The sequence below is a fragment of the Penicillium chermesinum genome (genome assembly GCF_028974085.1).
Source record: "Penicillium chermesinum strain IBT 19713 chromosome Unknown utg000004l:1.0-3345178.0:1.0-3348027.0, whole genome shotgun sequence".
Lineage (NCBI taxonomy): Eukaryota > Fungi > Ascomycota > Eurotiomycetes > Eurotiales > Aspergillaceae > Penicillium > Penicillium chermesinum.
Window position 1 is genome coordinate 2,326,843 of NW_026695314.1, and position 23,433 is coordinate 2,350,275.

The window sequence follows — 23,433 nt, forward strand, 5'->3', positions numbered from 1 at the left end:
AATGCTTGGGGTTGGGCGATGAGCGCTAGAAATCGTGATAGTAGTGCGTCTCTCGTGTCCGTGCTACTTGAAAAGGCTAATGATAGGTAGACACCGCCATTCTTGACAGAAGCAATCTACTAGGTGCAGTACTGGATGGCCAGCTGTGAAAAAGCAATTCTGTTTGACAACACAATTTATGCTCGAAAAGCGCGCGGGGAAACCAGCCATGGAGTTACACCGCATGAATATTGGCGTGACTCGACCAACAGCGTGCTTGTTTGAAGTCCATACTCATAGACTAAGTAATTTGGAAGTACTTATCATTGAACGTTGAGAATGGCTATAAATATTCGGATAGGAAGGTCCTTTGTCTACACCAAAGCTATCAAGTATCTCAAATCTCCTTCTGAGCATATTTAGCCTGATTCAGGCTTGATCTTAAGTTTCCTAAGGCTGCTAGTCTCACTTACACATACGGGACCTCAGCGATTAGCTTGCTATGGGGTCAATCGGGGCGGAAGAACTCCCATGCGATCGGAACCATGGAGAACATGATACCCTGGATGATCTTCAAATGAGATCTCTTCTTCAAAATGAAGGAGGACTGCAGATACCAGTTCAACTGTATCAAGATGCAGCCGGAGAGGCTCGTGAGAACGACATATCAACCATGCCACCGATCGCAATTGTGGGAGCCGCATTCAGACTACCGGGAAACGTGAGATCTATGGACAGCCTCTGGGAGCTTTTGCTCAGTCAAAAGGATGTCAGTACAGAGTTTCCACGAGACAGATTCAACATCGATGCTTTCTACAACGAGACACGCTCGATGGGAATCAAGACAAGAAGGGGATTTTTCCTCAACCAAGACCTCGACAAGGTTGATTCATCCGTCTTCGAGTCACAGAAAAGCGAGACTGCGCAGTGTGACCCTCAACAGCGCTTGTTGCTGGAAGTCATATGGGAATGCATGGAAAATGCAGGCCAGTCACACTGGCGCGGAAGTGGCATTGGGTGTTATGTGGGAACTTTTGGAGAAGACTGGCTGGAGATGGGTCTGAAAGACTCCCAAGCAGTACAGCGAGCCCATGTATTCGGAACTGGAGACTTCGCTCTTGCCAACCGAGTGTCATTTGAATATGACCTGCGAGGTCCAAGGTACGCCAAAGGCCGCCTGAGTATGAGATGATGTGTACTAATCTGATTGAAAAGTATGACAATAAAGACCGGCTGCTCAGCATCACTGGTAGGGCTGCATGAAGCTTGCCAGTCTATTGCGTCGGGTGACTGCTCAGCGGCAATCGTGGCGGGGTCTAACATCATCCTCACCCCGACCATGGCAAGAACTATGTCACAAAATATGGTTCTTGCTGCAGACGGCAAGTGTAAGACCTTTGATGCCAATGCAGACGGCTATGGACGAGGAGAAGCCATCAATGCGATCTTCATCAAGAGGCTCGATGATGCGATTCGTGATCGGGATCCAATTCGTGCCATAATCCGTGCAACGGCCACAAACTCGAATGGGAGATCAAGCAAAATGGCTGTTCCTAGTGCCGGATCCCAGGAGGCCTTGATAAGGAAGGCTTACAAAAGAGCCGGGATAGCTGATTTGTCTGAAACTGGGCTTTTCGAATGCCATGGAACTGGCACCGCCGCGGGTGACGCAGCCGAAGGCGAGGCGATTGCTCGTATTTTCGGCGGGAAAGGGATCTATATCGGAGCAGTGAGTTATATGACCGGTTTTCTTATCCAAAAATAGCTAGGACTAACTCAACAAGGTCAAACCAAGTATCGGCCATTCGGAAGGTGCATCTGGCCTGACCAGCATCGCTAAAGCAATTTTGTGCTTGGAGCACAAAGCGATACCCCCAGCGGTTCAATTCAAGACACCTAGCCCGAACAGTAAGGTTGAAAGACGTGAAATTGAGGCAATTCATCTAACCCTTCTGTAGTCCCTTTTGAGAAGGCAGGTTTGCGTGTAGCCCAAGAGGTTACTAGCTGGCCAGCTGATCGTGCAGAGCGGATTAGTGTGAATAGCTTTGGTATCGGAGGATCAAATGCTCATGTAAAACCCCAAAAGTTTCCTGGGGAACGTATATCAAGCTGACGTTGCATCAAAGGTCATTTTAGATTCTCCCCGCACTTACAATGAAGCGAGGGCAAAATCATCATTGGCAGAAAAGTCGCCCAGCTTATTGGTCCTTAGTGCATTCAATCCGGAATCTCTCAAACAAAAGCGTCTCCTGCTAGCCGACCATTGCAAGGATCGAAAGGTCACCACCCGAGACCTAGCATACACACTAGGGGAGAGGCGTGATCATAGTAAGTACCGCGGCTTCTGCATCGTTTCCGATGAAATCCTCGTCGATGTTCCCGAGCTCCAGATGGGGCAGACCTCAAACACTCGGCCCGGGCCTTTGGTTTTTGTTTTGAATGGACAAGGGTCTCAATGGCATGGAATGGGACGTGACCTTGTATATAAGTTCAGCGTTTTCCGTGAGGTGATCAAGCAGCTGGACTCGGTCCTACAGGCTCTCTCAAACCCCCCCATCATGGAAATTGGAAGGTATGACGCACCAAGAATAAAGGATATATCCTCAATATGGAAGTATCCTGACCAAATGACAGACAAATTGACCGCCTGCGATGATCCGTCTTCTATCACCAAAGCTGAGTTTGCACAGCCAATGTGTGCAGCCATTCAGATCGGGCTCCTGGATCTCCTTAGCTCCTGGAATATTCGTCCTTCACTAGTTATTGGTCATTCTAGTGGCGAGATAGCAGCTGCGTATGCTACAGGCGCAGTATCTGCTGCATCTGCCATTATTGTTGCATACTATCGTGGGCAAGCAAGTGGCTCAACCCTTCGGAAGGGAGGAATGGCAGGGGTTGGTCTAGGTTGCGAAGCTATCGCAGAATTCTTGGAAGAAGGCGTTATTGTCGCATGTGAGAATAGTCCACAAAGTGTGGTTATATCTGGTGACGAGGATGCACTCGATCGTACTATACATCGTGTCGCGGAGCAGCGACCCGATACTTTCATCGGCTGTCTGGATGTGGAAACTGCTTACCATTCCCGTGAGTTATCCAGCTCTCAACTGGTATGCTCATCAGCTACTAACAGGTTTAAGACCATATGGTGGAAGTTGGCCCACTACTGGAGACTTTGTTGCAGAACCAAGATTTGGATTTCCTCACCCCACAAATACCATTCTATTCTACGGTGTTTGGTAGAGTGCTCACCAAAGAAGACAAAATTGACGCCGCTTATTGGAGGCAGAACCTGGAATCAACCGTTAGGTTCTCTACTGCCGTACAGATCGCTCTTGATGATCTTGGTGGAGAAACCCCATGCTTCCTTGAAGTGGGACCTCATTCTCCGCTGTCGGGCCCTTTGCGACAAATTTTCCAAGAGAAAGTGCCGAATTCAGCTCCACCCTATGTGTCTACTCTCCAGAAAGGCAAAGATCAAGTAAACAGCATACTTGAATCGGCTGGTCGCCTGTTCAGTTATGGTTACGACATCGCTTTCACGGCTATAAATGGAGAAGGCAAAATCCTCACAGACTTACCCCGTATCCCTGGAATTATGACAAGAAACACTGGACTGAGAGCCGAATCTCGAAATCGTACCGGCACTCGGAGTTCCCGCACAATGAACTTCTGGGCCATCGAGTTGCTGAAACGGGCGATATTGACATGACGTGGCGAAATGTCCTTTCGCTGGACGCGAGTGAGTGGCTGGGCGACCATACGTTTTCTGGGACGGTCATTTTCCCTGGAGCAGGCTACATTGCAATGGCCGGAGAAGCAATCAGGCAAGTGACTGGGACGAGCAGCTACTCGATCCGGAATCTCTTTATCAAAAATGCTTTGCTTCTAAGCTATGACAAGAGTGTGGAGATTGTCACCAGCTTGAAATCGGAAAGATTGACCGACATTCTGGATTCTACTTGGTATCGCTTCACGATATCCTCTTATGATGGAGAGACATGGACCCGACACTGCACTGGCGAAGCAAGAGCTAGCAATCAGATTGCGCATTCTGTCAGCAATCCAGAGCCTTTCAAGCGGAAGGTGAACCCCGAGTCCTGGTACCGAACCCTGAAGAAACTAGGAATGCAATACGGGCCTCATTTCCAAGGTCTTGAAGATGTCACAGCGGACCCAAATGGTCAATCTGCTACAGCCACTATTGTCAGCAATGGAGAGCTTCCTGAGTTTGACGCATTTGCTGTACACCCGACTGTCATCGACAAAGCACTACAGCTCGTGGGAATAGCAGCTAGCAAGGGTCTATCTCGGAACCTTGATCGTATTGCAGTCCCTATTTCCATCGACTCAATCGAAGCGACTACTTGTCATGCCCTTCAGATACACGCTGAGTCAAAGTGCCAAGATGTAGTTGACGGGGGGGTTTGTCGGAGATACCATCCTAGCCCATGATGGCCAGTATGTCCTTGAAATTCACGGACTGAGGTGCTTTGCAGTGGAAGATGAAACCATGGAAGGAGACATGACCAAATCTTCACGATACACGTGCGAGGACTGGAAGCCTGACATAGAATTCCTCCCCTCTCTGGATGAGTTTGTGGCACCTAAGGAATTTGGTTACGATCTTGGCTTCAGAGATATCAATCGGTACGCTTGCATTTTGCTGCTCAGGGAATATGCTGCCATAAAAGAGGCAGTTCCTGCAACTGATGCCCTTTCAAAATACAAAGACTGGGTAGAAAATCAAATGCAGATCTTCAGGCAGGGGGGATACAATTTGGTTCCTGAGATAAGAGAGTGGGTATTCATGAGTGATGATGAGAAAGCTTCCCTTGCCTCATCTATGTGGGAGAGGCTGAAAGGGACCGACAGTCGGATTCTCGCATTCGTGAATACTTTGAACGAAGTGTTCTCTCGCGGTGTCATAAAGGAGATAATAGAAGGAAGGACGTCAGCTTTGGAGATTTTGACAGCTGGCGACGGGCTTGAGAACCTTTACAATGGATTTGGATCTAAACAGGTTTCGCCCGAGTTTGTTGCTCTGTTGGGACATGCAAAGCCTGACATGAAGGTGCTGGAAATTGGTGCGGGCACTGGTGGAACTACAGCCCCTGTGCTTGAGGCCCTTCGATCTCGAGGAAGCGCATTGTACGCTGAATACGTGTTCACCGACATATCAGCGGGGTTCTTCCTACCAGCGAAGGAGAAATTCAAAGCTGTTCCTGGTATTACATACAAGCAACTTGACATCAGTCAAGATCCATCTGTGCAGGGCTTTGAACCGGGCGAATTCGACTTTATCATCGCAGCCAACGTATGTGGAACTCGGAGTCAGTGCAACAGATTGCTCATTAATTATTCATTAGGTTCTCCATGCAACGCCTTGTCTTAAGGAGACATTGGCCAATGTTGAAAAATTGCTTGCCCCGGGAGGCTATTTCTTTCTTCAAGAGCTCGATACGGGTAGGTCCCTGAAAACTGGGTTACTTCTCACTGTTAATTTTGCTAAACCATATGTCCAGAAAGCATAGTTATTAATTCTATTATGGTACTGGAGCCCTATTTTGGATGCCAGAGAAGGGGCTAATAAGACTTTGCAGGGCCTTCTTCCAGGATGGTGGCTAGGTGAGAAAGACAACCGCGCAGAAAGTCCTCTTGTTTCCCCCGAACGATGGGACTCTGAAATTCGGAGTGTTGGCTTTACAGGAATTGAGGCAACTGGGCACGATTTTGAGGCGCCATACAATATGAACGCAAACATGATAATTCGCAAGCCGCCCCCTCAGAAGCCAGAGAAGAGCCATATCGGTCTGCTCTATGGTGGAAAACTGACCAAGTCTATCCGGGACATCAGCGAAGTATTCGTGAGAGAAGGATACGACATATCTTGGTTTACGTTGAACGATGCAACAGTTGAGTATTCTTGCGTCGTGTCCCTTTTAGATGTTGATACTCCATTCCTCAAAGATATCGATGAATCTGCCTTCGTCGCCCTACGGGATTTTCTGTCATCTGGGAAGGTACAGAGCTTGCTGTGGATAACCCATGGATCTCAGATGTACAGTGACAATCCGTATTGGAGCTTAGCACTCGGGCTAAGGCGGGTCCTCGAACGGGAGTATTCCCTTCCTTTTGCAACGGTCGAGCTGGATGCGTGGGATAAAGATTCTTTGCGATGTCTCCTCAAGATCCAGACAAGGCTTCAACAAGGACTCAAATCCCAAATTAGTCTTGATTATGAATACGCTATTTCCGACAAGCAAATTCTCATTTGTCGTCATCATCAAGTCCAAATCCCCCAGGAAGGTGTGAGCCAGCCCACAAAGGTAAAGAAGCTGGTAGCTGGTACTGGTGGATTGCTCGATACTCTCAAGTGGGTTGACGACGAAGAACGTGCGCCTGGATCTGGGGAGGTTGAGGTCGACATCCGTTATGTGGGGTTGAATTTCAAGGTAGGATGCTGTCAACTCATTCTGAAAGACTTATATCAGAACCATGGACTGATGAACTCCAGGACATGATGATAGCAATGGGTTTCATTGGTCGGAAGGACGTCCTTGGGTCTGAAGCAACGGGGGTCATCTCACGAATCGGTGAGGGACCCCATGCCCAAGATTTCAAGATTGGAGATCGCGTCTGCATAGTTCAAGATGGTTTACTACGAACGCGCATCGTCGTTCCTAGTGTACGCTGTCTTATACTCCCGCAAGATGTATCGCTTGACGATGGGGCAACCATCCCTTGTGTGTACGCCACGGTGTTTCATTCTCTTATAACCCTTGGAAAACTAGAAAGGGGCCAGGTAAATCAGACGTGATCTATCTGAATGGGCGCATTTGAGTAACTAATGGAAATAGTCCGTGTTGGTACACTCGGCGTGCGGTGGAGTGGGCCTTGCGGCAATCAACCTGTGTCAATCGAAGGGTGCCGAGGTATGTGTTCCAGCTCATAATATCGGGACAAGGCTAATTCGACCAGATATATGCTACAGTGGGTAGTGAAACTAAGGCTCAGTATCTTGTTGATAAATTCCACATTCCGCGTCACCGGATTTTCAACTCCAGGACCCCAGCTTTCAAAGAGGACGTGTTGCGGGAGACCTCAGGCAAGGGAGTGGATATCGTGTTGAATTCACTCTCTGGGGAATTGCTACATGCTTCTTGGGAATGCGTGAAAGAGTTCGGGTCCATGATGGAGATCGGCAAGAGAGACATGATGGGACACGGAAAGTTGAACTTGGATCGTTTTATGGGCAATCGATCGTTTTTCGGAATTGACCTAAACGCCGTGTTACTCCACGAAGAAAAGCTCAAGAGGTGAGAAGTGCTTCCAGAAGATGCATTATACACGTGTTAATACTCAACTGAAAGTATCCTGGGGCCTATTGCTGCGTACTTTGACCAGGAGGAAGTCAAGCCAATCGAGCCCAAGAATGTTTTTGAAGCTAAGGACGTGGAAGCAGCCTTTCGTTTCATGCAAACAGGTCAACATATTGGGAAAATTCTCATCAAGATCCCTGAGGACGAGACTGAGGTCCCATGTTCTAGTGGTGAATTGCCACTGAAACTTTCTCCAAACTCATCTTACCTCCTGGCTGGGGGGCTAGGTGGACTCGGGTTACCTATTTCAAGATGGATGGTCGAAAGAGGTGCCCGAAGCCTTGTATTCTTGTCACGTTCTGCTGACCAGACTGTCAAAATCGTGAAGCCATCCAAGAGCTCCAGTCCATGGGATGTACAGTCGACGTTATCCAGGGTAGCGTCGCTGAGATACGCGACGTCCAAAGAGCGGTATCTGCTTGCCCTAGGCCACTATCCGGTGTGATAAATCTTGCGATGGTGATGCAGGTTAGTTCTTACCCCTTCTGTTGCTATTATGCAGGATGGCTGATGGTTTGGAAGGATGCAAATTTCTCGGAAATGACATACGACAATTGGACTACTTCTTTAGCTCCCAAGGTGGTCGGAAATACAAATCTTTACGAAGCAGTCCAAGGTTTCGACCTGGATTTCTTCGTTATTTTTGGCTCCGTGATTGCATTTACCGGGAATATCGGCCAGGCAAATTATGCTGCGGCTAACTGCTTTGTCGACGCATTCGCAAAGTATGCTCGATCCAAAGAGCTACCTGCCTGTGCAATTCACATAGGCGGCTTAGACGAAATTGGCTATGTGAGCGAAAGGCCAGAACTGGTCAAGATGTGGAGGAACAGAATTATGGGATCACAGGACGTATTCCTGTCTGAGAAAGAACTGCTGCAAGCCTTGCATATTGCCATTCTTAAAGCTCAATGCAGACAGGAAACTAGCCGCCAGGCCTCAGTCACTGTGGGATTAGATGCTCTAAGCTCTGTGATGAATCCGGAATTTCATCAGACCGACTTACGATTCGCCCCATGTCGCCGTGCTGGGGCCCAACATTCGGAATCTCAGATCTTGGAAGGAGTAGATAAGGTCCACAAATTCCTGGAAGAGGTGAAGGCGGATCCCTCGATGCTCTTGGAGGAGTCCTCTCGCGATTTCATTGTCAAAGAGCTGGTACAGGCCATCACGGCCCATTCAGGCGACGAAGGCTCTGGTTCTCCCGAAGAGATAGCCATCGATTCTCTCATGGTGATTGAAATCCGGAGTTGGCTTCGCAAGCGCCTAGCCCTTGATATCCCGACTCTACTGGTCACCAAAGTCAAGAATGTTGGAGGGCTGGCAACGCTTATTATCGAAAAATTGCAAGAGAAGTATCTCCCAAGTGGCGATGTGAAGAGTGAGGAGGGTGAGACGGAAGGGGTAGAGGCAAGTTGAAGACGAAATTCTGGGCTCATTTTCGGAATCGATTTCGGTACATTTGTGAGATCAATTTAGGGAAATTGGAAGTCAGTACTCTACTTCTACTAAGACGATTCCCGCTCATTGATAGCGGAGGTGGTGACTTAGGATACTGAGCGACATCTCTTTCAAGGAAATGTGGCCATGCGCATCACTACAGTCATATCTTAGCAGTAAATGTTTCAAGTTGGAGGTTTCAGTAAGACTGAACCAGCTTAACTGGAGGTCAGCATAGGCGATGTCAAAGGAATTCCATCTGTAGTCTATTTCCAAGTGCCACGTGACAACCGACCTGCTTTCTCGGGGGCTCGCGCGGCGTCAGATCCACTCAGCCACCCTCTGGAGATATCTAAACAAGAATTCCAAAAAGGCTATTTGGTACTCATCGCAGCAGTGAGCTAATATAACTGATCTGAAAAGTTTCAAGATCCTTTTTTCCCACTCTTCTCGTCATTCATACTGCATCGCTTGCTTGCTCTCTTCCCATCATCTGTGGCTATTGCATCTCCGGCATCACGTCGAAATGCTGTCAAATATCGACGAGAAAGAGAATTTAGCTCGTATGCAGCGAGGTGAGCTTTATTACGCATTTACTCCGGAGCTCGTCGCAGCACGGAAACGATGTGCCGCCGCTGTTGGTCGACTTAACCGGGCAGGCGAGCTATCGCGACGAGAGCTGGCGACACACTGGAAAGAGTAAGTTCACATCTGAATATGGCCGATGAGCAAGCTATGGGAATCCAGCGTATATTGTGGGAATTTGGACCATGCGCTGACCAAAACCAGAATCACCAACGACGATCGGCCTTTGCCGCCTCCCGGTGCGACGGAGGAAGAAGAGGATGCAATCTTACATGAATATCCATGGATCGAACGACCTATAAACATTGACTATGGAACAAACATCCAAATCGGTAGCAATGTTTTTATCAACTTCAATTGCACGTTCCTGGACACATGTACTGTGTCGATTGGCGCCCGTACCCTCGTCGGTCCCAATGTGTGCTTTTTCAGCGGGACCCATCCTTTAGACCCTGACCTGCGAAATGGCACCAATGGGCCGGAGTTGGGTCGGCCCATCGTTGTTGGCGAAGATTGCTGGATCGCCGGCAATGTGGTCATTCTACCAGGCGTAACGATTGGCGATGGATGCACCGTCGGCGCCGGTAGTGTCGTCACGAAGGTAAGGATGAAGCTACCTTTGACCCGATAGAGCAGAGCTAACTCCCAATACTTCTACTTCTAGGATGTCCCTGAGTGTCACGTGGTAGCAGGGAACCCTGCGAAGATCATCCGTAAGGTCGAGCGCTCTGGCAAGCCAATGCTTCAGAATGGCGTACCAAACTCGGCCTAGACTTCCAGCTTCTTGATAAGTGATGAACAGCATGATGAACTCCAAGACGCACCCAGGGAACAAGCACCCCGATACAATATATGATGTAGTGGTGCGTAGACCGTAGGCTGCTTGCCATTTCCATACACCACTAGCTATATATGACTTCGATTGAGATTCAATCCATTTAGAACATCATGATGACACGCAGCTGAAATACGATCAGAGTTGGCTCTAGTGGCCCATTTCTCATGAAAGACACGATTGCATTAGTTCTTGGAACTTTCTCTCGGATATTATCGCCCACAAGTCGGGGGACTTCCAATGATTCAAAGAATGAAATTAGTTTGTTGACCTGCAATGTGCTTGAATGGTAGCTATCATCCCCCATAGATAGGGAAACTGTCGATGCACCTGGTGGTGGCGTCTGGACGATAGTTCGACATTGCCCCGGTCTTTGTTTCCTTCCGGACCTCGATTATCCTCCTACGACTTGAAAGCCTGGGACACCCCTGAACCAACACCCCCGAACCGGAAATTGATGTCGATGAAGGGCAAAACAGATATTGGCACCATTTAGCATACTGTATGCTATGGCCAAGATCTTCATGGTGATAATTCGAGCGCGGAGCAGAGTGCCTCGGACGATGATGCTAGTCATTACTCGTCAAGTTCTTTGAATTTTGCTCTGACCGGATAACGCGCGATTTGTGATTTAGATCAAAGAGTTGAAACACACAGCCGGGCACTTGCACTAGAAGCACTTCTTTTAACCCTTGGGGGCTCGAAGCTACTCCCTTATCACACCTCATAATGAAGTGCATGTATACTAATACTAGCGAGCAGCTCTCCTTTGTTCATGGAGACTGATCATCGCTTGCAGGATAAGCCGATGCCAGTGAGCACTAGTATATAAGAACTCCGTGAGTCTCGACACTAGTGGCAGTCCGCAGTCCCCTGTACACAGCAATTCAAACTTGAGGATGTTGAGACTGTACCTTGGCCAGCTGGCTGGTCTTTCCTTACTAGTAGTGCTTTTTGCAAACACTGCGCTCGCACTTAAAGAGCCATATGTACCTTCTTTTCCGGTACGCATGCTATTATTCCTACTATAAGTTACTTCTTGGTCAATGGAAAATTAACCCCCGTTCAAACACAGGCAGGCAATACAAGCTGTTCTTCTATTATCGCAACCACGAACGTTACCTGTGATCTCTTAGCCGCCAGGTGCGGAATCACAATCGCCGAGTTCAACCAGTACAACTCAAATCCATCCGACTGCACCAAAATCAACGGGCCCGTATGTTGTTCAAAGGGTGCTCTGGCTATCCCTCCCACAGAGCAAGAACTCGGCGAATGCTATGTTTATACAGTCAGGGATGGTGATAACTGTGCGACTATTGCCAAGGCATATGGAATCACTGAGCAGGATCTCAATACGTTCAACAACCAGACGTATGCATGGAACGGGTGTGACAAGATCTTGCCAAATAGTTTCATCTGCTTGAGTGGTGGCGAGCCCCCTATGCCTGTAGCTCTTCCAAGGGCCCAGTGTGGACCCCAGGTACCTGGCACGGCTCGCCCAGCGAACATGTCAGAGCTCAGATCCCTCAATCCATGTCTCGCAGGGAATTGTTACGTGAGTTGGCTTCGAATCTCGCCTCATAGGACTCTTCCGGCCGATGCTAATATGCAATGCTAGTGTGACTTGAAATTCGGCAATTGTGTCAATTCTGTGCGTGGCTCCGACTGTCCAACTCCCATTGCGGGGACGAAGGCTCCAAGTTCGAAAGCAACACCAGTCGGGGCTACTTCCTCGGCCTCCAAAGAGAATACGATTCGGGCGACAAGTGTTAAGCAATCGACGACTTCAGTAATTTCCACCTCCGCTATAGCGAATACAAGTAAGCCTACGACAAAAGCTACCAGTCAACCCACAGCTGAGACTAATACTAGTCCTGTTGTGAACCATGCCAGCTTCAGTACCACCCTCAAAAGCGAACCCATCACTTCTCGAACCACTGCAACGGACAAGCAACTGACATTCAGCACTTCTAGTTCACACGTCCCTACTGGCTCTGAACTGGATAATCTACCTATCACAACTTATGACCCGAATCAGACTGCTAGGAAACGTGCTGTCCCGACCGGGATGGCCAAATCTGAAATCACGCCACGCTCCTATGACGATGATACTTGGGATGTGGCTATTTACAGCGACGAGAACTGTACTGGGGACTACTACTACTTGTTTGGCACCCATGAAGACAAGTCTACGGAGTGTTTAGATCTCCACGGCGGACTTTCATCAAGCCCCTGGGATGACTCTTGGTGTCGTTGGTACACTGATGGCGGGGAAACGACAAGCCCTTGCGCAGATTCAAGGCTCAAGAGCCCAATGTCTTGGAGAATCCGGAATGCGGTTTGCATGGTGTACGATGGGAGGAAGTGCACCAGCGACAATAGCATCAGCGCGAATGGAGTATCCCAGTATAGTAGCGTCGATGATGGGCCAGGCGAATGTTTTAACCACCGCGATATTATCCCCTGGCGATCACTTCGCTGTAATACTGTGGATAGTATGGATATTTAAACGTACTCAGCGCCGACAGTCGCTCGTTCGGCGAAGCGGCATTATGACTCGTTTATGCTCCCGTATTCCACTTGAAGGGTCTACGTTCTTTTCTACATTGTCTCTTTCCTCTGTCATTCAATCTTGTCACTGTTAGAGTTGTATTTCTCGTGGTTTGGATGGGCATCTTGCGTTAATGTGCCGAGGACTATGGTGAAGGATAGCACACCAGGGAAAGTATACAGCGTTCTTGGCATAATCCGCGGAACGTTGGTATTGGGCCTGACGAGACAAGGATTGCAGTGGCCTTGCAACTTTCAAACTAGCGAAATTAAGGTGACTCTCGCTTATGAGCTAGTGCATAGATTCGCATTGACGTTCCAGACTTGATCCTTTCGCGACCTGAAGGTGGAACCACCGGGCATTTACCGGAGAAAACAATACTGCCTTGGGGATGGGAACTGCCGATCAGGGGTTGCCCGCACGGCACCGTAATGAAACTGCTTCATCCAATAATTTGTGCACCCCCGCCGTAGACTCGAATTGCACATGCAAAATGGCGTCAGACGGGCGCCGGACTCCGCTGAGGCAATGATACTCATTAGCTTACCGTCCAATGAGACCCCATCGTGGGACCTCAACCCCCCGGGGCAGTAAACAAGGTCTGGGGAACGTGTTCAATGGTGCGAACAGTATATAAGCCAGAAGAACTTCGCTCCGATGATTTTTGTAGGCAATTCTCTCTGTTCACTAGTCATGCCCAACCTCAATTTCCTTGCCCTGGCACTGCTGGTGCCCGGTGTCTTTTCAAAGCCATTGCACCCTGTTCGGCGCCAGTCTGGCCTTGATGGATTTGTGCAGGCCGAGTCGTCTATTGCGCGTCAAGGCGTCCTGAATAACATCGGAGCGAACGGCAGCGCGGTTCAAGGGGCAGCGGCTGGCGTGGTCGTCGCTTCCCCATTCAAGGTCAATCCAGACTGTCAGTAACCAAGCCTCGCCCACAAGATAAACAGAACTGATTGGTTCGTAGACTTCTATACATGGACCCGTGACGGGGCCTTGACCGTGAAAGCGCTGGTGGACCTCTTAATGGCCGGAGACAGCTCTTTGGAGCCTACGATCCAAGAGTACGTGGCCGCAGAGGCAAAGCTGCAGACCGTCTCCAATCCATCCGGCAGCCTCTCGGACGGATCTGGACTGGGCGAGCCCAAGTTTGAAGTTAACATCACCGCATTCACTGGCGACTGGGGTCGGCCTCAACGAGACGGCCCTGCTCTGCGGGCGACGGCGCTTATTGCATACGGCAATTATTTACTGGGCAAAGGCAAAGATTCCGTTGTCAAAACGAACATCTGGCCGATTGTGCAGAATGACTTGAATTACGTTGCTCAGTACTGGAATCAAACAGGCTTCGACCTCTGGGAGGAGGTCCAGGGTTCGTCTTTCTTTACCATTGCGGCTCAGCACCGCGCCTTGGTTGAAGGGAGTGCCTTTGCCCGGACTTTGGGACAATCGTCGGATTCCTATGACTCGCAAGCTCCGCAAGTCCTGTGCTTCCTCCAGGACTTCTGGAATGGGACTGCGGTCATCTCCAACTTGGCGAAGAATGGCCGTTCCGGCTTGGACGCGAACTCTCTGATCAGCTCTATCCAGACATTCGACCCCAAGGCCGCATGTGATGATGCTACTTTCCAGCCCTGCTCGGCGCGGGCGTTGTCAAACCACAAGATGGTGGTTGACTCTTTCCGCTCGATCTACAATATCAACAGCGGCAAGTCGGTTGGAGACGCTGTGGCGATTGGGCGCTATGCGGAGGACACTTACCAGGGAGGGAACCCTTGGTATGCACCATCGTCGAGCTATTTGATTCCGTGACATTTGCTAACGTGCGAAGGTATCTGACAACCCTGGCTGCCGCCGAACAGTTGTACGATGCGCTATATCAATGGGGGCAACAAGGCTCCCTGGCCATTACTCAAGCCAGTCTTCCCTTCTTCCAGGCGCTTGACTCCTCGGCTGTGGTTGGCAACTACTCCAGCTCATCGTCGACATACTCATCCCTCACTGGTGCAATCAAGACATACGCCGATGGGTTTGTTTCCGTGGTGCAACAGTATACCCCCAGCAACGGTTCGCTACCAGAGCAATTCACGCGTGACAACGGAACTCCCACCTCTGCTGGGGATCTGACCTGGTCGTATGCTGCGTTCCTGACTGCTGCGTCGCGTCGCGATGGATCTGTTCCTGCTAGCTGGGGCGCCTCCAGCGCTAACGAGGTTCCGACTCAATGCCACGGAAGTTCAGCTACCGGGAGCTACACAACGCCTTCAGTTGGTCCATGGTAAAATGGGATCTATTGGTTCAGATAGCGGGTACATAAAATATGAAATTACAGCCTTGGAACCGAGGAGGTCCGAGCTTATCACTTCGACACATTTTTCGCGACTGGCAGGTGTAATGACGGTGCTGAAAGCTGCAGTTCTCGACTCTTTACGAGTCCCATCTCACGTACCTAGAAACATATCGTAAGGGACCATTTTACACTTCCTCCAAGCCCCTTCTGTGGGAGAATTTGGGCGACCTGAAACTTCAAATCAAGGGTGTTTGGGTCCGAGCTCGCGTAGTTTTGGTTGTTGTGACTAGGGATGCTCCAAGTAGTTAAGGCTGGCGGGGCCACGAGCTTGTTGCCTTCGCCGCAGGATCTTCTCGTGCTATCAGCCTCAATCACATTCTTTGCACCATTCATTTCCATTCACTCTCGTTTTTCTCCTTTAGATTCTATACTTACCATCCTCGAGCTGTGTTGGGGAACCATGGGCCGTCCCCACAGTGCCGATCGCACTGATCATCCTGACGGAGCCTCCACGCACTCCCTACATTCCATCGACCCAGAGGATGATCTGCCTCCTCCATACACCGACGACCCCGAGGTCCCAGTGATCCCAGGCCCATTGGCTGCTCAACCTCCTGGTCTCGTTCCCCTCCAAATCGTCGATTCTGCGTACGCCCTCCCCGATTCCGTGAATTGTAGCAGCGATAAACATGTCTACTCTACCGCCCCGTACCTGTCCCAGAACAGCGCTTCACTTTTCAGCCTCGCCCTCCGGCAGATAAGGCTCCCACCACGCCCGCTGCTCTATATCAGGGGAACCCATACAGAGACGAGGCATCATGACAACAAGAAAGAGAGCTCCACGGTCGAGGATTTTAGCTTCAAGCTTGATCTGGCGGAGACTCTCCTGACTGGATGGCAGGATAGTCAAAGCGCCATCGGGGCTGGATGGAAGCAGGTCCATGTCATTGAGGATGAGGACAACCTCCCTGCCTATCGCGGCGGAAGGCTTCGGTCACGCACCTATAAGTTCCCAAAGTCGCGCAATACAGCTTTGGTGGCGGACAGCGAGACTGGGACCGAGGCTGAGGCCGAGACAGGGCTTCTCAGCAACGAACCATCCGACCCCAACTCCGCGGATTCCGTTCTCAATATAACCTGTGCTGGGTACCGCGCCGACCGAAACCTCAGGCTCTGGTGCGAACGCTTCTGCGAGGATCCTGCACCCGTCAAGTCGTAAGCCAGCCCAGCAATTCGACTTTGTCCCGAGATTCAACTAATCCATTCTTGCCATACAGATTCACTATCGTCCGCAACCTCAGGGGGTTCGACGAATCTGCCATGAGAAACCCCCTCGTGTCCCACATCCGGTCGCTGAACTATCACGGCCAAATTTCTTGCAAGGCAGTGCTTGCCCAGCAGTCCGTGACGATCTTTTCACCTCACTGGATCAACCGCTTACGCGCGAACCGATACATATGGTGGATTGTTGTCATCCTCCAGCTGTGGATCATCTCCTGGCCGATCATCTGGTTCCTTGAGCGGCGCTACGAGGTGGCTCACACCACCTGGAACGCCGCTCGAGACGCTGGTGCAGAGAACGGCCTTGTCCATTGCTATCCGCAAGGTCGGGACCCGGCGATGCTCGCTGAGTACTGGGCACCGGCTGTCAAGCAAGCGGCATGGTCGCGCCGACGTGGAGAAGATAATACTTTGACAAGGTTGGATGCCGACCGGCTACAAGGGTTGAGCAACAATCAATTGCTGGGCATGGACCGTCACGATTCCCAGGCGGAACTTGAACGACGTGCTCGCGTCGATAGGGGAGAAGGCGGTTTCATGGACAGTGTTGTGGGCCTCGTTCGGGGCGTTGGGGAAGTCCACCAAGACTGGCAAATGGCCGTTGGATGGGGCAACAATACCTGATCGGTGCTAATATACTACTTTTTTCATTCTCATTATATATATCTCCCTCTTGTGAATACTACGCAGTCGCGTATACTAGCATTATACAAAGAGTAACTTGGTGATCCTGGATTGTACTCTTTCTAGTCCTAATAACGATACCTAAAGCCTTGTGTCTTCCAATCAGTGATATCGGCATAATCCTCAGGCGCCAGCTGAGCGCGATTTGCGGCCTCAGCGATATTCCTCGAGTCCACCTCGTTGTCCGCTAATTTCCCATTAATTGCGCCCGAATTACTAGCACTGCCCTCGAAGCCTTCTTCACGCACACGACGAGCGTTGGTATATTGCAAGAACACGCGCAGAGAAAGCGCCAGCAAGACGGCCAAAGCGTAGCAGATCATGATTGTTCGGAACGCGGTGCCGTAGGTTGGCGCCTCACTCTTGAGGAAGAATTGGGGGCCCGCGATATTCCCCGCACAGTATGCGAGGAATAGCAGTGCCGTCACTGTCATCTTCTTGGTTACTCCTCGGTAATTCGCCTGCACCAGCGACATCGCGAGCGGCATCGCCGCAGGGCCCGTCGATAACAGGAAATATCCAAAGAGCTGGACGCCGCGAACAATATTCGCTCGGCAATAGATGATTGCGCTTCCAACGATGCACGGAATGATCACAGCAATGATCAGCAGGCAATTGAGTTGCTGGTAGCGCCCGGCAAGCCATCCGCTCCCTGTGATAGCCGCGACGGTGATCAGGGAGTAGGGGATGGAGATTAATGTGGACTGCAAGCTCGTGAACCCGAAAGAGGTAATCACCAGATTCGCAAAATTCTGTGTGCCGCCGTTGGGAATCTGCGTCAGGATCTCAAGCCCGAAGATCAACCAGGTCTTCGGGTCGATGAGGCATTCGGCAACCTGGTCCCATTTCCAGGCGGTTTTCTCGGTTTCGCCGGTTCCTGCGATGACGGCTCTCTTCCTGGCGAAGGTTTTCTCTTCTTCGGAGAGGAATCGGGCTTTGGAGATGGAGTCTGGGAGAAAGATCCAGATAAATAGCCCCCAGAGGAACGTGGCGACGCCAAGGACGATGAACATCCATCTCCAAGGCCCGACTTTGTCGTCGACGTGGCCAAGGCCGTAGGCAAGAAGACTTGCTACAATCCCTCCAACGCTCTGTAATCAAGTCAGTCAGTCAGTCTTTTTTTTTTTTGGAACCTTTAGGCGGCGGAAAAGCAGACGTACATTTCCAGCAAACCATATCCCGGTCCGTGTAGGGATCTCATCTCGAGTATACCATGTTGAGGTGATAAACATGAAAGCAGGAGTAATTGTCGCCTCTGTAACCCCCAGTAGAAACCGGACAGTCATAAGACCGCCAAAGTTGGTACAAGCAGCTGTCAAAGCCACAACGGCTCCCCAGATCAGGGTGTTGCCAGTCATGTACTTTGCGGTAGGAAGTCTCGCGATCAGTAAACTCGTTGGATATGACCAGATCAGATATCCGAAGTAGAATATCGAGGAGACCCAGCTGTATTGCTGGCCCACAAGGCCCTAGAGTAAGTGTTATTCGAATTACTTCGCGTCTGAGGAGCACGACTCCAGGCTCTTACAGTATCTTTCGATAATCCAAACACGGAAGCACTGGACAGGATCGTCTTGTCCATGAAGTTCAGCATATATGTCGTGAACAAGAGGGGGATCAATCGCATGTCGATCTTCCGTACGACCTTCCTGGCCAGCGCGAGCTCCATTGCATCCCCCAGGGGAGGCTCTTCTGGGTTCTCTATTGACACGGTCATTATTGAGATCCCAAGGGCACCTAGGAGCTGAATGGGAGGAGGAGTATACTAATAACAGGCACTAGTTCGAGGTTGTTCTTCACATTTATCCCCTGTAAACTCGGCTAACTCTTATCTTGCTCCCCCGTTCTATTGGCCCCAGCCCCGCATCCCGCGCAAGATGGATCACGATGGGGGGAAACCTTATCTCCCAGACGCTGCTGATGTCCTAAACCCTTAAACGCTCTCTTGGCTCTTTTAGCGTCAAAAGCCGCAACGGATGCACTTGCCCACCTAGGCAACTTTCGGCCAGGACCGATGCTTCTACAGAGGACTCTGTCAGATCCGACGCCTCTCGGCTAGAAATATAGTACTTGTTACTTAGTATATTAGCTCCCCTTTGGCGCAAAGGTATCAACTGGTCCGATCGAGCTTATCAGTAACACACCGCAATGAACGGCCTATCAATCAGCCCATTCATCGCAACCCTCCCGAAAGTTGAGCTCCACGTCCATATCGAAGGCACTCTCACTCCCGCTCTACGCTGGGAACTCGCCCACCGTAATGGAGTCGCCCTCCCATACGCCACATACGAAGACCTCAAGGCGTCATACGCCGTAACTCTGAATCATCGCCCGGAGCTCAATGGCCGCCAACCTGGGATTCCGACCTTCTTAGAAGCCTACTTCGCCGGCTGCGAAGTCCTGCGCACAGAAGCCGACTTCTACGATCTCGCCATGGCGTACCTCACCCGCTGCGCCGAGATGAACGTACGCTACGCAGAGCCCTTCTTCGACATCCAGGCGCACACGCGCCGCGGCGTGCCCGGCCAGGCTGTGCTGGACGGGTACCTGCGCGCCAAGCAAGACGCAGCTGCGCGGCTCGGGGTGCACTCCAACTGGATTTTCTGCTTCTTGCGCGACGAGCCTGTCGCGGACGGGCTGCGGGCTTACGAGGATGCGAGGCCGTGGGCGGCGGGTTCTGTTCAGGGCGGGAAGGGCTTGTTTCATGCTGTCGGGCTTGCAAGTAACGCGTACGAACGGCCGCCGATGTTATTTGAAGAGGGGTTTCTGCGGGCGAAAGCAGATGGGTTGCATGTGACTATGCATTGTGATTTTGGGCAGAAGGATACGCATGCGCATATGGATGAAGCGGTTTTTCAGGTCTGTGGGGGGATGGGAGCCGAACGGATTGATCATGGACTCGATGCGGAAGATAAGGAGGGGCTTTGGAGGGGGCTTTTGGAGAGAGGGATAGGGCTGACGCTGTGTCCTCATGCTTACCATCGCAGGACGGCGACGGAAGTGCTGTTTCCCAAGATTAGGAGGTTGTGGGAGAGAGGGGTGAGGTTTTGCATAAACAGTGATGATCCGACGCTCATGCACGATGTGTGGATTGATGGCAATTTGCAAAAGGTGTATACTTATGGTGGGTTCAGCAAGGCTGAGATGGTGCAGCTGGCGAGAAATGCGGTGGATATGTGCTGGGCGGATGAAGGTATTAAGAAAAGCATTTACGACGAGTTAGAGGCCGTTACGATCACTGATTAGGACGGTCCTATTCAATTCCTCAAACAGGAGCCATTGCTCCTTACTAGGAAACAGTGGTGATCTTGCAATCGGTTCGTTCGATACAACGTGTTTATTTGGCTCCACAAAACATACAAGGCTGTGAATGGCGACAAAGGCGTGAAGCAACTTAGACGTCATGCATTGAGCCATTGGAGCATATTCTTTATCAAGTGAGGAGCAAGATCGAGGTGCAGAGAATGACATTGTTTTTGATGGACTTGTCATTCTCTTTGTATGATCAATATCTCTTTACTCTATAGTCAAATACTATATAATACCTACTAGTAGAATACGCCGTCCAACGGATCAAACTAACGTGGAGGTATCCCATACACCGATAAAATTATCTTAGGCAAAACTTCCTCTATACCAGAGCAGGCACTGGAAAGGGAACCGCACAATCACACTCCTCGGGTCAATCAGCACTCCTTTCAGAATGGAAGATCTGATGAAGAAGGCCCAAGAAGAACACGATATTGCAAGTCAGCAGTATATGGAACTGGATGAACATGATTCCCAGAGAAAGGCCCAGAAGGATCGAATAGATGAACTCACCATGACTATGAATGTGATAGCAGAATTCATGGCTGGAGACAGCTACGGGGTGCCGGCTCAGCATCGTCGACGACGGCAACATTACTGTTGTTCACGATGGTGGCAGGGATTGGTATATAACTTTCCTCCAAGATCTGACTTATCATGACTGGATCATTAATGAGAGGCTGGTGGTACGGCGCATGCCTGCTCTCTCAATGAGCACAATGCTTTCACTATCCCAAGGGCCAGCTCAAAGCTTCCAAGAGCTGTCACTGGGTGAAACCTGTAGTATCTGTTTTGAGCCCCATGAAGTGGACTCAATTGTCATACAGCTTGCTTGTGGTCATTACTTTGACGCAGAATGTATTCTTCATTGGTTTGTCGGAAAGACCACTTGTCCGATGTGTCGTGCTGATATAGAACAATGCACACCACGCAGAGTATTCGCTGAGGGGTTATCTTTTCCATTTTTTGAGGAAGATGAATGGTGAATTTAACATTCCATTAAGTTTAGAGGTTATCCACAGTACATGATACACTAGTACCTAATCCATCCAAGTTTTAAGATAATCTCTCACAGATAGTGAGCCGGCTATATCTGACGTCGCATAAAAAGAGCAATCGCTTCCCGTGAAATCAAGAAATCGAGTCATATCCTATTTCGAAGGTCGTTTCGCTTCAAATTTGAAACTGCTCCGTAGGGAGGGGTTCCTCAAAGGCAACGAATAGTCCCCTATCAGGGTTTCCACCATCTGGAACCCTGATTTAGCCAGGACACGGCTTGAGGCCAGGTTTTCAGTATCGCAGTATCCCTGCACCACGTTGAACTGCGGCTTTGCGTCCCAGAATAGCTCCAAAAACGCCGTTAATGCTTCGGTCGCGAACCCTTGGCCCCACGCTGCACGGTTATAGATGAACCCAATCTCCGGCACCGGGTCTGAGCGCCAGGTCCCGACTACTCCAAGGAAGAAGCCTGGAGGTAGATATGAGTCGTTGGAGTGGTTCTCGTCTACTCCAGTCTCGTTGACCTGGGGTTCTTGGCTGGTTTGCTTGCTGGTCTTGGTGTCAAGGCCAGAACGTAGGATGACGGCATAGTTCTCTCCCAGTGGATTGTTTTCGAGTAGGTATCCGGCAAGCCAGTCTTCACTGTCTTTAAGTGTCTTGCAGGCACCGTGCGGGCTCCATTGGGTGGCGATAGGATCAGACCATACAGCATGGAAGCCCGGCAAGTGATCTTTTGTGAGGCGGACGAGGTCCAAGCGAGCAGTCTGCATGGTGGGTGTCGCACAGATCAGATGGTTTCAATTTGGCTCTGGAATGGGCTCTTGTTAAGTGAAGATCTTATAATGCTCTCGAACGCCCCCGTTGTGCGAAACAAAAAAACGCCTTGTAGTGGCGGGGACCGTAATGGTTCTAGCGCCTCTCTCCACATCCCATCCCGATTGGTTTTGGCAGCCTACAAGTATAGCTCGGTTCACCATACCTCGGCTTTCATAGCCAGGGAATTGGGCTCCTTACATTTGATCGTTGCGTGGGGTGACACGGGTAGATTTAATTATAAGCAGCCATCTGGTATCTCGCAAAGTTTGTAGACTTCGAGGCTCATAAATCCAATCTTCCAGCATCACATTCAGTATCTTCAACGTCATATACATCTTCAGGACAACTCTCAGTCAACCGAGCGAGCTCTCCATTCATTGATGCGCGTAGTCCAGTCACGAACAAGAGCTTCGAAGACACCATTCTCGTCGACGGGGATACCATGGGTGCCGCGATCTAGGACCACGAAAGTCGAGCGCGGGTAGAGCTCCAGCAAGCGAAGGCTGTCTCGATAGCCCACGACGGGATCGTGGCGACCACATACAATGAGTGTCGGTGCAAGGAACTTGACATCTTTATCGTCCAACGACCAAGATAGAGAATATCGCTGGAGGTCGTTTCGAATAGGACCTAACACCTTTGTATCCGATGCTGCTTGCGCTGGTAGGTAAGCCTTCTCGAACTTCGCCTTCAACGCGGCAACATAGGCAGGAGTTTGAACGAGAATGTCCCCAAGAGTTTCTTTATCCTCCGCTGATATACTGGACATAATCTGCTGATCTCTGACCAAGGCCTGGAACGCATCAAGGTCACGCTTGTTATCATCTGGCTCGATAAGTGGCACACGAAGTAATAAGCCGTCGATTTGGTCGGAATACTTCTGCGCTATCGCACGAGCAAGGTACCCTCCGCATGAAGTCCCGATCAGGACAAACCTGGAGCCCCGCAGTCGAGAATCGATGAACTGTTCTAAGCGGTGGTACATGTCGTCCAGATCCTTCACATTATTTGCGGGCGTCTTGCCCATCCCTGGGAGGTCGATATAAATCCGGCGAAGCCCCAGTATCTGGCTAAAGATCGGCTCGAAATCCAGCTCCTCCACCCTCCCATCCCCCTGCCATCCATGGATGATCAGAACGGGAAGCCCGTCCCCGATCTCATGTGCCGAGAGCTCAGATGTCATTATTGCAGGACTGTCTTTCGGGTATTCTGAGGCTTGGGAGCTTGGAGTAGATGTGCCATATCAAATAGTTAAGTCGAATATTGTGGTGAAAAACTGCTAGTC

At 50.3% G+C, this 23,433-nt stretch overlaps 11 protein-coding genes across 11 annotated transcripts; 8 read left to right on the top strand and 3 right to left on the bottom strand.

Moving 5' to 3' along the window:
* Window positions 1-652: 652 nt before the first annotated feature.
* Window positions 653-8,777, top strand: N7468_005763 (fatty acid synthase S-acetyltransferase; the record flags this gene model as incomplete). Its single annotated transcript, XM_058475059.1, has 16 exons — window positions 653-1,140; window positions 1,195-1,708; window positions 1,764-1,887; window positions 1,938-2,050; window positions 2,106-3,063; window positions 3,117-3,457; window positions 3,496-4,345; window positions 4,476-5,293; window positions 5,346-5,442; window positions 5,502-5,527; window positions 5,580-6,431; window positions 6,494-6,781; window positions 6,837-6,911; window positions 6,958-7,295; window positions 7,350-7,797; window positions 7,881-8,777. 16 exons carry the CDS (start codon window positions 653-655, stop codon window positions 8,775-8,777), a joined length of 7,227 nt encoding a protein of 2,408 aa, XP_058330799.1.
* Window positions 8,778-9,324: 547 nt separating this feature from the next.
* N7468_005764 (sugar O-acetyltransferase) lies at window positions 9,325-10,155 on the top strand (the record flags this gene model as incomplete). The annotated part of the gene is made up of 3 exons (XM_058475060.1): window positions 9,325-9,497; window positions 9,588-9,984; window positions 10,048-10,155. The coding sequence occupies 3 exons, from the start codon at window positions 9,325-9,327 to the stop codon at window positions 10,153-10,155; spliced, it is 678 nt and encodes a 225-aa protein (XP_058330800.1).
* A 1,050-nt stretch (window positions 10,156-11,205) lies between these two features.
* On the top strand, window positions 11,206-12,727 carry N7468_005765 (LysM peptidoglycan-binding domain-containing protein; the record flags this gene model as incomplete). Its single annotated transcript, XM_058475061.1, has 3 exons — window positions 11,206-11,222; window positions 11,362-11,773; window positions 11,837-12,727. The coding sequence occupies 3 exons, from the start codon at window positions 11,206-11,208 to the stop codon at window positions 12,725-12,727; spliced, it is 1,320 nt and encodes a 439-aa protein (XP_058330801.1).
* Window positions 12,728-13,462: 735 nt separating this feature from the next.
* On the top strand, window positions 13,463-13,693 carry N7468_005766 (Six-hairpin glycosidase; the record flags this gene model as incomplete). The annotated part of the gene is made up of 1 exon (XM_058475062.1): window positions 13,463-13,693. One exon carries the CDS (start codon window positions 13,463-13,465, stop codon window positions 13,691-13,693), a length of 231 nt encoding a protein of 76 aa, XP_058330802.1.
* A 102-nt stretch (window positions 13,694-13,795) lies between these two features.
* Window positions 13,796-15,051, top strand: N7468_005767 (glycoside hydrolase family 15 protein; the record flags this gene model as incomplete). Its single annotated transcript, XM_058475063.1, has 2 exons — window positions 13,796-14,547; window positions 14,601-15,051. The coding sequence occupies 2 exons, from the start codon at window positions 13,796-13,798 to the stop codon at window positions 15,049-15,051; spliced, it is 1,203 nt and encodes a 400-aa protein (XP_058330803.1).
* A 468-nt stretch (window positions 15,052-15,519) lies between these two features.
* On the top strand, window positions 15,520-16,964 carry N7468_005768 (uncharacterized protein; the record flags this gene model as incomplete). Its single annotated transcript, XM_058475064.1, has 2 exons — window positions 15,520-16,274; window positions 16,361-16,964. The coding sequence occupies 2 exons, from the start codon at window positions 15,520-15,522 to the stop codon at window positions 16,962-16,964; spliced, it is 1,359 nt and encodes a 452-aa protein (XP_058330804.1).
* A 128-nt stretch (window positions 16,965-17,092) lies between these two features.
* N7468_005769 (uncharacterized protein) lies at window positions 17,093-18,741 on the bottom strand (the record flags this gene model as incomplete). The annotated part of the gene is made up of 3 exons (XM_058475065.1): window positions 17,093-18,115; window positions 18,185-18,493; window positions 18,553-18,741. The coding sequence occupies 3 exons, from the start codon at window positions 18,739-18,741 to the stop codon at window positions 17,093-17,095; spliced, it is 1,521 nt and encodes a 506-aa protein (XP_058330805.1).
* Window positions 18,742-19,172: 431 nt separating this feature from the next.
* On the top strand, window positions 19,173-20,270 carry N7468_005770 (adenosine deaminase family protein; the record flags this gene model as incomplete). Its single annotated transcript, XM_058475066.1, has 1 exon — window positions 19,173-20,270. One exon carries the CDS (start codon window positions 19,173-19,175, stop codon window positions 20,268-20,270), a length of 1,098 nt encoding a protein of 365 aa, XP_058330806.1.
* Window positions 20,271-20,727: 457 nt separating this feature from the next.
* Window positions 20,728-20,984, top strand: N7468_005771 (uncharacterized protein; the record flags this gene model as incomplete). Its single annotated transcript, XM_058475067.1, has 2 exons — window positions 20,728-20,958; window positions 20,979-20,984. The coding sequence occupies 2 exons, from the start codon at window positions 20,728-20,730 to the stop codon at window positions 20,982-20,984; spliced, it is 237 nt and encodes a 78-aa protein (XP_058330807.1).
* A 500-nt stretch (window positions 20,985-21,484) lies between these two features.
* On the bottom strand, window positions 21,485-22,102 carry N7468_005772 (GNAT family N-acetyltransferase; the record flags this gene model as incomplete). The annotated part of the gene is made up of 1 exon (XM_058475068.1): window positions 21,485-22,102. One exon carries the CDS (start codon window positions 22,100-22,102, stop codon window positions 21,485-21,487), a length of 618 nt encoding a protein of 205 aa, XP_058330808.1.
* A 395-nt stretch (window positions 22,103-22,497) lies between these two features.
* On the bottom strand, window positions 22,498-23,331 carry N7468_005773 (alpha/beta fold hydrolase; the record flags this gene model as incomplete). Its single annotated transcript, XM_058475069.1, has 1 exon — window positions 22,498-23,331. One exon carries the CDS (start codon window positions 23,329-23,331, stop codon window positions 22,498-22,500), a length of 834 nt encoding a protein of 277 aa, XP_058330809.1.
* Between the last annotated feature and the right edge of the window lie 102 nt (window positions 23,332-23,433).